The 13,103-nt window shown below is 45.1% G+C and overlaps 1 protein-coding gene across 3 annotated transcripts in view; it reads right to left on the reverse strand.

The window, feature by feature from the left end:
- The window catches only part of TTF2 (transcription termination factor 2), a 1,006,608-nt gene that overhangs the window by 380,438 nt on the left and 613,067 nt on the right, over positions 1 to 13,103 (reverse strand). For all 3 annotated transcript variants that reach the window (XM_069635774.1, XM_069635772.1, XM_069635773.1), the window contains one exon: positions 6,716 to 6,869. In XM_069635774.1, coding sequence (XP_069491875.1) covers positions 6,716 to 6,869 — 154 coding nt within the window. The remainder of the gene's footprint in view (positions 1 to 6,715; positions 6,870 to 13,103) is intronic.

Consider the following 13,103-nt stretch of genomic DNA (forward strand, 5'->3'; position numbering starts at 1 on the left):
AAGTCCATCCGTTCACTGTCCTTTCAACATTGCAAGTATTTAGTATAGGTTCTCGAACAATGTGCTCCACAGAGAGCGTGAGACAGAAACAGGCCCAGCACACATGCCCATCCATCTCCACCAAACTGTCCATGCCTCCTCTACCCCCAAACCACCAAGCCAGTGTCTGCCAGCCCAGACCCCCCCCAATCCCTTTCATGATAAATCTCTAACCCGCTTGCCTCTGCCATTCCAGAACACCCACCGTAGACTTAATCCTAGGCAGCAATATATTTTCCTAAGGTAATACATGCCTGTTCGTATCATGAGGCACCAGAGACAGCAGGCAATAGATTAAGTCCCCTAGGCGAGACCCTTGGTGTGCGGGAACTAATAGAAGCCCTGAATGTGGGGTCAGCAGGTCTATACATTCTCGGTTTTCTTGAAACCCCCTTTCATGTGATGCTCAGGTACCCGCCCTTGTCCATAAATTGTCGATTACTGTTTAGTTTCAATTAGGTAGAAGAACAAGTTACTTCTTACCTGCTAACGTTCTTTCGATGGGATGTTCCGCCGACGTATTCCTTATCTTTGATAGATCATCTCCCAGCTTGCTGGCCACAGACATTTTTTTCAGTAGAGCGCTGCGTGTCGACGTCCCTCGAGCCTATGTCCCTCGACAGCCTCCGCATCGGCGCCGATGTCATCACGCGTATAAATAGACTCGCGCAGTGTCCGTTGCTCAGTTCCGTTTTGATGTTAACAGTTGTTTTACATGAATTGGTTATTGACCTTGAAGGAGCGTAAGCTGCAACCACAAGGGAAGTATTACTACGGGGATGGATGGGAGGGGCGATAAGGAATACGTCGGAGGAACATCCCATCGAAAGAACGTTACCAGGTAAGAAGTAACTTGTTCTTTGAAGGGATTGTGTCCTCCGATGTATTCCTTATCTTTGATAGACTCCCATAGCAGTGGTGTGTAATTGGAGGTGGGAGTAAAACGCCATGTTTCCTTTTAGGAATGAACAGAATGTAATACAGCTTTGCCAAACCTAGTCTCTTGACTAGAGGAGGAATCCAGGTTGCAAAATCTTGGGAAGGTATGTGCGGACGACCATGTAGCAGCCGCACATGTGTCTCGAACCGGAACCCCTCTTTGGAGGGCCGAGGAGGCTGCGATACCCCTGGTTGAATGAGCCCTAAGATTTTGAGGAGGCTCTTTCCCTGCTAGTTTGTAACATTCCAGAATGGCCAAAATAATCCATCTGGAAATGGTTTGTTTTGTTATCTGTCGTCCCAATTTGTGTCCTGAGTAACCTACGAACAGTTGGTCTGCTTGCCTAATCCTAGCAAGTCTGCTGATGTAAAAGCTTAAAGCCCGCCTTGGGTCCAGCCTATGTAGCCTTTCTTCCTCTTTCCCCGGATGGGGAGGCGGATAGAATGAAGGTAAGGTAATTTTCTGAGTGATGTGGAATTCAGAAACCACCTTTGGGAGGAAATTAGGCTTCATCTGTAGGACAACTTTGTCTTTATGAAAAATTGTATGAGGGGGTTTACAAGATAGAGCTTGTAATTCACTCACCCTTCTAGCAGATGTTAAAGCCACTAATAAGACAGTTTTAAGGGTGAGAAATCTTAGCGAACAAGAGTGGAGTGGTTCGAAAGGAGTACCCATCAGGAAATGTAAGACTGAATTTAAGTCCCATAAAGGAACCTGGAACGGTCTTGGAAGGTAGACATTAGTTAATCCCTTTAGAAATTGTACTACTAGGGGTAATTTAAAATACGATGGCTCCTCTGCAGTGCGCTTGAAGATCGATAGCGCTGCGAGATAGCCCTTGATAGTGCCAACTTGAAGGCCTGAATTTGCCAAGTAGAGTAGAAAGGATAACACGGTTGGTGTACCACATGAAAAGGGGTCGATATTCTCTTCTCTACACCAGCTGCAAAATTTGTTCCAACGGCAGCGGTATAAAGACTTAGTTGCTGGCCTTCTGGCCGAAAGCAACACCTCCATGATCTCATCAGGGAGGTCCCAATCCTCATATCTCAACCTTTCAGAAGCCAAGCGTGAAGGTTTAGGGTTCTGATGTCTGAATGGAGAACCTGACCTTTCTGTGAGAGAAGATTCTCCTTGAGTGGAAGGCGAATTGGAGGGCAGATGGACATGTCCAGAAGGTCCGGGTACCACGTTCTCCTGGCCCAGTCTGGGGCAATTAGGATCATGGTCCTCCTGAATCTTCTCAACCTCCTGATCATTTAAGGAATGACAGGGACTGGTGGAAACGCGTACAGGATGGAAACTCCCAGTCCACCAGGAACGCGTCCCCTAGAGCTCCTCTAGGGGGAAATTCCCTAGAACAAAACAGATCGCACTTCCTGTTGGTACTTGTGGCGAACAGATCCACTTGAAGGGTTCCCCACATGGCAAAGATCTCCTGAAGGACTTCCTGAGCTAGTTCCCACTTGTGGGAGACTGCCCTGCCCGCCGTCAAGTTCTTCTCTCCAGCTAGGTGAACTGACGATAGAGAGATTCCTTCTTGAATTGTCCAAAACCAGAGCTGCATTGCCTCTCTGCACAGTGGCAGTGATCCTACGCCTCCTCTTTTGTTGAGGTAGTGCATGGCCACTGTGTTGTCCATCATTATCAGGACATGAAGGTCTCGAGTCACCTTGTCCGGAACCTGAAGGAGGTCTGTCATTCTCTCTGAGAATTGCGACCACTGAGTTCAGTGCCCACTGAAGAGATCTCATTCTCAGGCGAGCCTCTGGCACAAGGAAGATGCAGGATGCCATGAGCCCTAGCAACCTCAAAAAGTCGAAGGCTGGGAGACGTTGGGCATTTTGAAACTTGGTGACCATCTGCAGAATATCTTGAGCCCTCACCTCTGGTGGCGAGGCTTTTCCCAGGGAAGTGTCCAGGACCGCTCCAATGAACTGGAGTCTGTGATGGTATCTGTGACTTCTTTAAATGGAGAGAGAAGACCAGTTTGTGAAGGAAGTGGCAGACAATCTAGTTGGAACTGAGCTTGTTCCGAAGATACAGCTCTGATCAGCCAATCGTCCAGATAGGGGTAGACGTGAATCCCTTCCCTCCTTAGACTTGCAGCCACTACCGACATTAGCTTGGTGAAGACCCTCGGGGCGGAGGTCAGCCCAAATGGCAGAACTCGAAATTGATAATGAGAGCCGCCAATTGCAAACCTCAGGTATTTCCTGTGTTTGAGATGCATTGGCACATGGAAATAAGCATCCTGGAGGTCTAGAGATACCAGCCAGTCCTGGAGCTGGAGGGCTTGAAGGATCTGAGAGCGCGTTACCATCTTGAACTTGTCCTTCCTGAGGAACTTGTTCAATTCTCGTAAGTCCAAGATAGGTCTCAGTCCTCCGTCTTTCTTCGGTATGAGAAAGTAGGGGGGGAGAGAAAGAGTACCAGCCCTTGTTCCTCTCCGCTATAGGAACCGGTTCTATGGCACCTTTCTCTAGCAGGTCTACAATTTCCTGCAAGAGGAGCGGATCTGGAACTTTCAGAGAGCTGTTCCCCGGTGGATGACTGAGGGATGCGTAGAAAAGGCAGGCAGTAACCTTGGGCAACTGTCTCCAATGCCCAAGCATCTGACGTAATAGCATGCCATTCCGTCAGATGTTGAGTTAACCTGCCCCCTACTGGTGTTTTGTGAGGAGAGTCCTCAGAGCGGTTTGGAGGCGGCTGATGCAGATGCCGAGGGTAAAGAGGCACCGCCTGCTGCTGCGGCTTTTGTATTTTTAACCCGTCCACCTCGGGTGAATTGTTTCTGACCCCTTTGAACCGGCTGTCTTCTGCCTCTTCCGAATGCAGAATAGAAGCTAAAGGACTTACCTCTCCAAGAGGTTCCTGAGGGGTGATATGGTGTCTTATGGATTGCAGCTCCCAGGGATTTTGCTGCTGCCTTTGATGTTTGTAGTTTTTATAAACTGTCATCCGTCTTCTTACCAAACAAAGAAGAGCCGTCAAAGGGCATATTCAAAAGTCTGCTTTGTACATCTGGAGCAACACCAGACTTTCGCAACCAAGTAAATCTCTGGGTTGTTGTACTTGCCGCCATGGCCTGCTGATGCGGTCAGCAGAATCGATGCCAGTTTGAAGGGATTCGCATATAGCGTCTTTACCATCCTTGATGTTTAGGAACGCTTCCCTTTCTTCTCCCTCTGAGAGGCAGTCAGCCGCTGATGGACCACACTCCCAAAGTGTGTGGCTGAACCTTGCGAGCGTACAAGTAGCATTGATGGATTTCAACGCCATGCTACATGCAGAAAATACTTTTTTGGCCATAGAGTCATATCTCTCATCATCCCTGTCCTGTGGAACAGTAGGGTAAGCCGATTTACTACCTGATGAAGTAGCTGCCTGAACAACCAGAATCTCTGGAGTTGGGAGTTTGGATAAATATTCAGGGTCATCAGAAGACACCATATATTTAGCTAATAATTTTTTGTTAACCGCCGGGATTACCTCAGGTGTTTCCCAGTTTGCCAATATTCTCCTTTGTAATGCCGCATGAAATGGCACCACAGGATCCTCCTGTGGACCTTAGACCAAGATGTCTGAGGTCGTCTTGCTGAAAAGCAGGTGAGGGTGTGGACCACCCCATAAACTCTATTATCCTTGCCATCAAAGTTCTATAAGGGGTTTCAGCATGTTCCCCTGGGGCTGGTCTGGCAAATTCCACTTCTGGGGAAGTGTCCAACTTACTTGCTTCCTGTAAGGATTTTTGGAGGTCTTTCAACCTACCTTCCTCAGAGGTAAATTCCTCTGGCATAGGAGTTGCAGATCCCTGCAACTCAAAAAGGTCTTTCCTGATCCGAATCCTCCCCTTGTTGATAAATAGATAAGACTCTGGAGTGATCAGGTCTTGAAAATGGTATAAATCCCATTTCCAGAGCAGAAGGGGCCAAATTCGTCATGATTGGCTGAGAAAACGTCGACGTTGTCGACGCGGACGTTAAAGGCTTCAAAGCCATCGAAAAAGGCGTCGGGAAAGGTGGTAGAGGCCTCGAACTCGAGAGTATCGGAATTCTACTCGAGGTTGTCGAGGACATTCTCGTGATCGAGGCTCTGGGTATGGCCAGTGGCTGTGAGGTGGCAGTGGGTTTGTCCTTTCTCAGCGTCGAAGACGGCGTCGACTCGACTGACCTGTGCGTCGAAGACGCCGATCTATGCGTCAAAGGGATCTTCGTCGACGGTGTCGATGACGTGACTTTGCCTTTACTCGAGGGTTTGTGACGCTCTCGAGTGGCTTCTTTTGCCGGGTGCTGCGACTCGCCGCGTTTTAATTTTTCGGGTCTTTCACCCAGGGCATCACCCTCAGCAGTCTTTGAGGGGGTCGAGGCCGCTTTCCCGAAGACGCTCAGCATCTTATTCCTGAATTCCTCTCACTCAGCCTGAGAGCTAAGTTTTGTGGGGCAGGAGACCCTTTTCGGGGAAACGGAAGAAGACGACGACGAGGAAGGGGATCTTCGACGTCTCTTTTTTGAATGCTTAGAACTCAAAGAGTGATGGGAACTGCTTCGAGACCTTGAAAGAGAATGTCTTTTGTGACGGCGAAGAGACGAATGTCTTGACTCCGCCGAGGAAACTTTCGTAGAAGTTTTAACTGCCTTACCTCTCTCGAGCTTCCCCTAATGCTCCTTCAAGGCTTTCGCCGTCATGGACATGCAGTCCTCGCACTCCGAACAATGGTGCTCGATTCCCAGGCACCACAAACAGATCCTGTGAGGATCCGTCAACAACATTTTCTTTCCACAGTCTCGACATTTTTTGAAGCCGGACCGTGGAGTCGTCGGTTCGGGTGAGGAAGCCATCGAGTACGAGTCGGTATTCACAAGGAATAATGAAGTATATTGACTGAAGAACGGAGCAACAATATTCCGAGGCCCCACGAAGCGCAGAAAAACATAACTGAGCAACGGACGCTGCGCAAGTCTATTTATACGCGTGATGACGTTGGCGCCTATACGGAGGCTGTCTAGGGACATCGGCTCGAGGGATGGCGACGCGCAGCGCCCTCTACTGAAGAAAAAAAAAGAGGCCAGAAAGATGGGAGATCTATCAAAGATGAGGAATACGTCGGAGGACACAATCCCTTCGAAATGTAACGCCTGAATAACCTGACCTTCACCACAGCGATGAGCCCAGCTGACCCACGTGCAACAAGGTGGACTGGGACGACACAGCCGCCAATTAGGGCCTGGTATCCCATATAGAGCAGGCCAATCTATAGGTACCCCCCCAACCAGCAACTCTACGTGTATTAGTGCAAATCGTTATCACTGGCGCATTTGTCATTTATAATATGCTGCCCATGTAAAGTTTTAGCAGAGCGCTTTCGGGCAGCAGAGTTCTTTGCTGGCATTATTATATTATATAAACTTTGTATCCTTGCAACTTATCTCTTGGTCTTATTCCCTGACGGGGTGTAATTGCATACTTGGAACATGTGTAAAGGTTATTGTCTTCAGAGGATACAGTATTGTGTGGTGTTTGAGGGTACAGCTTTGTGTTGTGTTGCAACTCTATATTGTGATCTACTCAGTTACCACCCCAACATCTAGTGTTGATAACTTATGTGGACGGTCACACTTGCTCCTCAACACAGGAGTGGGGATATGATACCAAACAGACTAGATGCATCTGCCGAGTTATCACCAAGTGCTACAATCATCACAGCCCAAGACCAATTCTAAAGTCTCATACCAGGGGCTTGCCGGAGGAGTCCAACTGGTCCTTGGTTCTACGCAGCAGCAGACTCTTCGTCAGAATATTTAATCTTTCCCCGCCTTTCTTGGATCCATTATCCACCTGGTTCTTCCACAGCTTGAACTCATCAAAAGGAGAACAACGAAGAAACCTAAAGTACAAGATTATGAAGCATTTTAAATATATATATATTCCTGAGCATTGTAATTAAATGACACTGGCTGACAAACTTGTTCAGTCACTGCACAAAAAGAAATGAGTTGCCTGTAAACAGGTTTCACTTATAATCCTATCCAGTCGCATACCGTTTTCAGAGAATCTTATGTAAAGAATTATGCAGTTCCCAAAACAATGAATTCTAATGCAATCCCAAGCCATCCCATCTGAATGTTTCTTCATTGTATTACACTTTATTACAAAACATTTACATGAAATTACATCATTCAACAACTTCATAGAATAACATACTAAACCATTAAAACTCGATTTGAAACAATTGTATGCATCCTTAATATTCTCTTAATAACCTGTACACTTATATTTCATGTATAATAGTCGATATATTTCTCCTAATAATTCAAGTTCATCTTAACATCCGATTAGTAGCAACAAGTCCCAGCTTGTTCTGCAAGTGGCAGCATGATATGCTGGCAGGCGAACCATTTGTATTTGTATTTATTCATTTATACTGCGCGCCAGACCCGAGGGTAAGAGGGCGCAAGAGCAGACAAGAATATTCTCAGCTTAGTTACAGTGCTGTACAGTAGTTACAGTGAATACATAGGTTGGAACAGTTACAATAGAGGCAGTAATATACAGTTTGGAAATATACATATTTACATAGTTTACAGTGGTATGGTAGGTTGGGCAGTAAATTAACAGTCTTGTGTTTTATCCACTGGATGTAGTTGTGTCTAAAGTGGGTGTAAGATTGAGGTGTCCCTAAGGAAGGTGCTAGGGAGTTCAAATGTTGGGCTGCTTTCACCTGAAAGCTGTTGCCACCCGTTTTGGTTCGTTTGAACCTGGGAACTGTGAGCAAATTTGCATTAGAGGTCCTCGTAGGTCTGTTAGGGGTTTATCTACTTATTCTGTCAACTATGTAGCTGGGGGCAGCATTGTTGAGGCATTTATGAGTTAGGGAAGCTACTTTTAGCAGGATTTTGTCTGTAATGGTGAGCCAGTTGTGGGGTCTCCTGATATTGGAAATGTGTTCTCCTAGGGATGCTGAGCGCTGCTCAGAGCACTGTTTTGCAGCGTCTGGATTTTATTGGTCACCTGTTTGTTGGCTCCTACGTAAAGGGCGTTGCAGTAGTCCAATTTTGATAGTATAAGGGCTCTGGCTAAAGTGAAGCAGCTCTGTGAGGATAGGAAAGGTTTGGCTGCTCTTATTAGCTTACATGTGTAGGCCGTGGAAGATGCCATGGAACTAACCTGTTTGTGGAAGGAGAGGGAGGAGTCAAAGTATATTCCTAATGTTTTCACTTCTTTGGCTACCATGATTGGGTTCCCGTCAATGATGATGCTGGTGTATTTGTGATCCAATTTGGTGACGTTGGGGGTAGAACCGAGGATGATGAGTTTGGTCTTGTCATCATTCAGGCATAGACTATGAGAGGCCATCCATGCCTGGATGACGAGGTACACCCTGTTCACCAAGGCCAAATCATGGTTGTAATCTCCCGTCAACGGGATGATGATCTGGGCATCATCAGCATAGTTATGATACCCAGGCTATCGAGATCATCAAACAGGGGCTTCGTGAACATGTTGTACAGTGTGGGGGAGACACAGGATACCTGAGGGACTCCGCATGTGATTGGGATGGGGTCGGCGGCGGCTGAGGTGGAGAAGACAAGCATAGATCTGTTACTTAGGAATGACTCGATCCAGCCGATGGCTTCTTGGGAGAAGTGGGCAGCTGAGTCCAAGTGGTTGCATAGAATTTTGTGATCTACTAGATCGAATGCTGCCGAGAGGTCTAGGAGAAGCAGTAGAGCAGTTTTCCCATTGTCTCTCAGAGTTTCAATTTGAGCCTTCAGGTCGATGAGGGCCGTTTCTGTCCCATGTTGGGGTCTAAAGCCCGATTGCCGGATACCCAGGAGATGGTTTTGTTCGAGGTATTTTTGTATTTGTTGGTATGCTGTCTTGTCTAATATTTTAAGCAAGAAGGGGACGGTGGTAACAGGCCTGTAGTTGGTGGGTATAGAGGGGTCAAGAGAAGGTTTTTTGAGAAGAGGGAGGACCCAGAACACTCTGAGGTTGCTGGGGATGGTGCCTGAAGAGAAAGAGGCGTTAATGAGTTTGGTAATGAATGGCGAGAGGTCTCTTGCCGCATCTTTAATGATTTGTGAAGGGCTGCGGTTCACCTTTGCAGTTTGATGGTTTAAGGCTGAGAATGATTTTTTCCACTTCTAGGGTGGAGACTTTGGAAAAGCTGAAGCGGGTAAGTGGGTTGGGTATAGGGTGTTGGGGTGCGGGCAGCGGTGCAGTGTTAGAGGAGTTAGTCAATTTAGTTAAGGATTCTTTCTTTTTGTTAATTTTAATTTGAAGGCCTGCTACTTTGTTGGACAGGGCATTTTGGACACTGGTGCACCATTGTTTGTCTTTTACGCATGTGTCTGGGATTAAGACGGGTGTTTCCAATTCTTTAATGATAGTGAATAATTCTTTGTCATTAGAATTGGCTTGTGTTATTCTCTGGTTGTAGGACTCTTGTTTGGCGGCTATGATTTCTTTTTTGTACGTGGATGTTATTTTATTGAGAATCACTTTGTGGGGGATTGTCTCCAGGCTTGTTCCTTTTTGCATTTCTCGAATCTAAGGGCTTTAAGGTGAGAGGAGAACCAAGAGTTCAGGTGTTTTTTTGGCTTGCATTTTCCAAGTTTTAACGGTGCAATAGAGTCAAGGGCTGAGTTCATGATTTTGTTGTAGCCTTCTACCAGGTCATGAGGGTTGGAGGTAGCTGGGAGTTGGTTTAGTCGGTAAAATGAGGGGGATTAGTTTTTCCACTGATTTTTCTTACTTCTCGTAGGGATGGCGGAGGCTAGCACATTATTGGTGATGGGGCTTGAGGCTTCGAGGGCGAAGGAAAGGAGATGGTGGTCAGACCATGGTTGAGGGGAGTTAGCTGAGATGGTTAGTGATGAAATGTTTACTTCAACGCAGAGCCAGCTGCATGCTGCTGACAGGAACACCCGCTACTGGGTCAGATATGAGAAGAGATGACAAATTAAAAATTACTTAAGTACATTTGGAGGAGAAATTAACCAACTTGGGTTTCTGCGCCAGTAGCCAAAACTAAGCTATAGGGTTTCCAGAAAATTTAAAATGATCATATCTGTAAAAGCTTTGAAAAATGTAGGAAAGAATTTCATAGTATAAATATGGTGCTGTGGCTACACCTTGTGACCTGGTTTCATCATCTATAGTGAAACAATGGGCATTACTAAAACAGCCACAAGACGAGCAGAACTCACTCAGACTAAAGAATAGGCCTCTAATACGCTTTAAAACAACGACATATTAAATCTCCAATTCCGATAGCTTTCAATTAATTGTTAGAGCACTTGAGCGGTTGATTCAGTATTAATGGGGTGAAAGCTATGGATAGGGCAGACTGTCTTAAAGTGAAGTCTAGGTCTGTAGACAGAGGATAAACTTATGCCATGGGAACTGTCCTATGGACCTGAAGTCCAGTCAATTAAGCATGTTCTACTAAAGCATTCAAGTCGTCAGCATTTTGACCACTAAATGGTGAAAGTAACGATATCCCAACTGTTGACTTTAAGAGTATCAGATACTTTGGCAATAACGTAATCCACGCTGAAACTTTCCCATGCTGAGTCTTTTTTCTTACGTCATTGTGTTTGAATTTCCTAATGGTTTGCCCAATAAAGTGATTCAGTGAACACAACTGACATTTCTGATCAGGAATTGAAATCTGGTGTAGCTTATTGGGAAGAAAAGAGACAATGTTACCTAATTGAATATCTTGTTCTTGGAAGCAGTGGAAAAACATCCCTGCAGACAGGATAGGTTAAAAACATTGCAATATTGTAAAGCTTATTGGATCAATTGTTTGCAGGTACATACGTGTGGGATAAATGGATGTAGTGACCGGCTAGCATGTCTTTGAATAGATTGAAATCTTTGTGTTGTTTAGGTTCAGCTTCTTTTTGCCAATGTGGGCCTATATTGTTCCAATAATTACAAAGTGAGGAACTGGTAGGATGGACTGGGACAGGCAGTATATTAGGTGACCTACTTTGCAGTATCCCACTCATTAAAAAGGTGGATGTTTTTGTAGCTGGCATTTGGGAGTGGAAAAGGCCATTTTTCTATCCACAGTGCGCATGCGTTTTGCATTGATGGGATGAAGGAGTTTGTGTCAGCTTAAAGGCAAGTTACAACGTACCTGTAATCTGATTTTCAGTGTTTGTAATGTTCAGATGACACGCAATTGTTGCCTTTTGAAAATCAGTGCTTGATAAAGAGGCATGCAAGCACCTCGAAACATGTTCTGCATTTATTGGGAGCAGTTTGTCTCAGTGACTATTAAAAGCTCATGGAATTGAAGATTAAAAATGTAATTGTTCAAAGCATATCGATATTGGGAGCATTCATTATATGATGTGTGTTTTTCGGGCCTCTTTCAGCTACGCTCATGTTTCACAATACACAATAGCACTTAAGTGCTGTGATTCCGGCATTGATTTAGCCAAATCTCACTAACAGACAAAGCTTTCTGCTCTTCATTTGATCTTTGTGTTCTTTTCTTAATTCCTGTGTCATGGCACTCTTGCTTACCACAAAAACAGATACTGCTAGGGAGAACACTCCTCATAATGCTGCAACATCAGGGAAAGCTTTTACAGGGTCCGAGCAGCTTTTTAACCACTCAGTTGGCCAGTTCCACCTGGACAGACTCCACAGAACTTTGCGTGCGGGTGACTGAAGAGTACTTTATCATGAAGAATGCAACAAGGGCTGCCCAGGTGGTGTGCTTAAGGCGGGCTAATTGGCACCGGTTTGAAGAAAACTATGCACACCAGAGAAATACCTCAGCACGCTAACTCTTCCCATTGCCGAGGAGAAAATGCACACAGTGGTGAATGAACCACATTCACATTGAAACACCCCAAAATAAAGAAAGCAAGCTTATAGAATACTTAATGTCTGTAAAAATATATTTGCCATTCATGGACTCATTGTGAATTAGTCGGTGATTTTATCTACAACACAGAGAAGTGGCTAAAATACTCCAACCACATTGACCTTAATATTCACAGCAGGGGAAAAGACCCAGATGCAAACAATTTGGGCTGGTGCAATGTAGACATTTTCTACAAGGAAGGAACAAGTTTGTTAATTTAACTTATACACATATATATATATATATATATATATACACACACAAATCATTCTTTACAAAGATAAGTACTATTATAAGCAATAAACAATATTAAAACCAATACAATATTTATTGTAAGTATGTAAGTAAACCACAGTGTAAGACAGGAAAAGCAGTATGCAATTCAAGGTAAGTTTAAAAAAAAAAACACTTTGTAGTAAACTTTGTAATACTTTCTAGAATAACAGTATGCAGTTCAAAGGTGAGTAATCACTTTGAATTGTCTACTATTCTGTAAAGTATTCTAAAGATAAGTAAGAACTAGTCAATTACTTTTCAGAACACCAACAATAGCAAGTAAGCACTTTAAACACTTTTTTCTCCACAGAGGACTTCTACTTTAGCAGGCGGTCCTTCCCTAATCTGGGACATGAGTGTTCCCAGAAGCAGAAGGGGACACTGGTGGTCCAGTGGCCAGCTGTAGGCAGAAAGGGATCAGGCATAACTGTAGGAAAGTCAGAGTTCGAGTATTGTTAGGGGAGTTTTCCTAAAGTCCCACTTGGAGGTAAGCCTTTAGTAAGCTATCCCAGTGGTTTGATGCCCAACTCTTGGTCTCAGTCTGTACTAACTCAGGACCTTGGTAGAGCGGCAGAGCAGTCAGGCTGATCTTTAGAGGAAGAAGTGACCTGTAGTTAAGTACACTGAACCCAGTTAGAAATGTACTTCAAAGAAACATACATTTATATTAAAATATAGATTATATGTCCCAATGGGAGGCAGACTTGGGGCACCGCATAGAGGACCAGACTTGGGTAGATATTTGTTCAAGAACCCGGGCGGCCTCCCCCTGCATTACCAACCGGGAGTGCGCACACAAACTGCTCCTAAGGTGGTACTACCCCCCACTCCGCCTACACCACTTTCAGCAGGCTTTAGATCCCTAATGTTGGCGTCTCTCCAGGGTCTTACTTCCATATGTGGTGGGCCTGCCCTAACGTTAAAGAATTTTGGTCCCAATGCCTCACTGCGATAAAA

Source organism: Ambystoma mexicanum, chromosome 7p (assembly GCF_040938575.1).
Source record: "Ambystoma mexicanum isolate Mex_15411 chromosome 7p, UKY_AmexF1_1, whole genome shotgun sequence".
Taxonomy (NCBI): Eukaryota; Metazoa; Chordata; class Amphibia; order Caudata; family Ambystomatidae; genus Ambystoma; species Ambystoma mexicanum.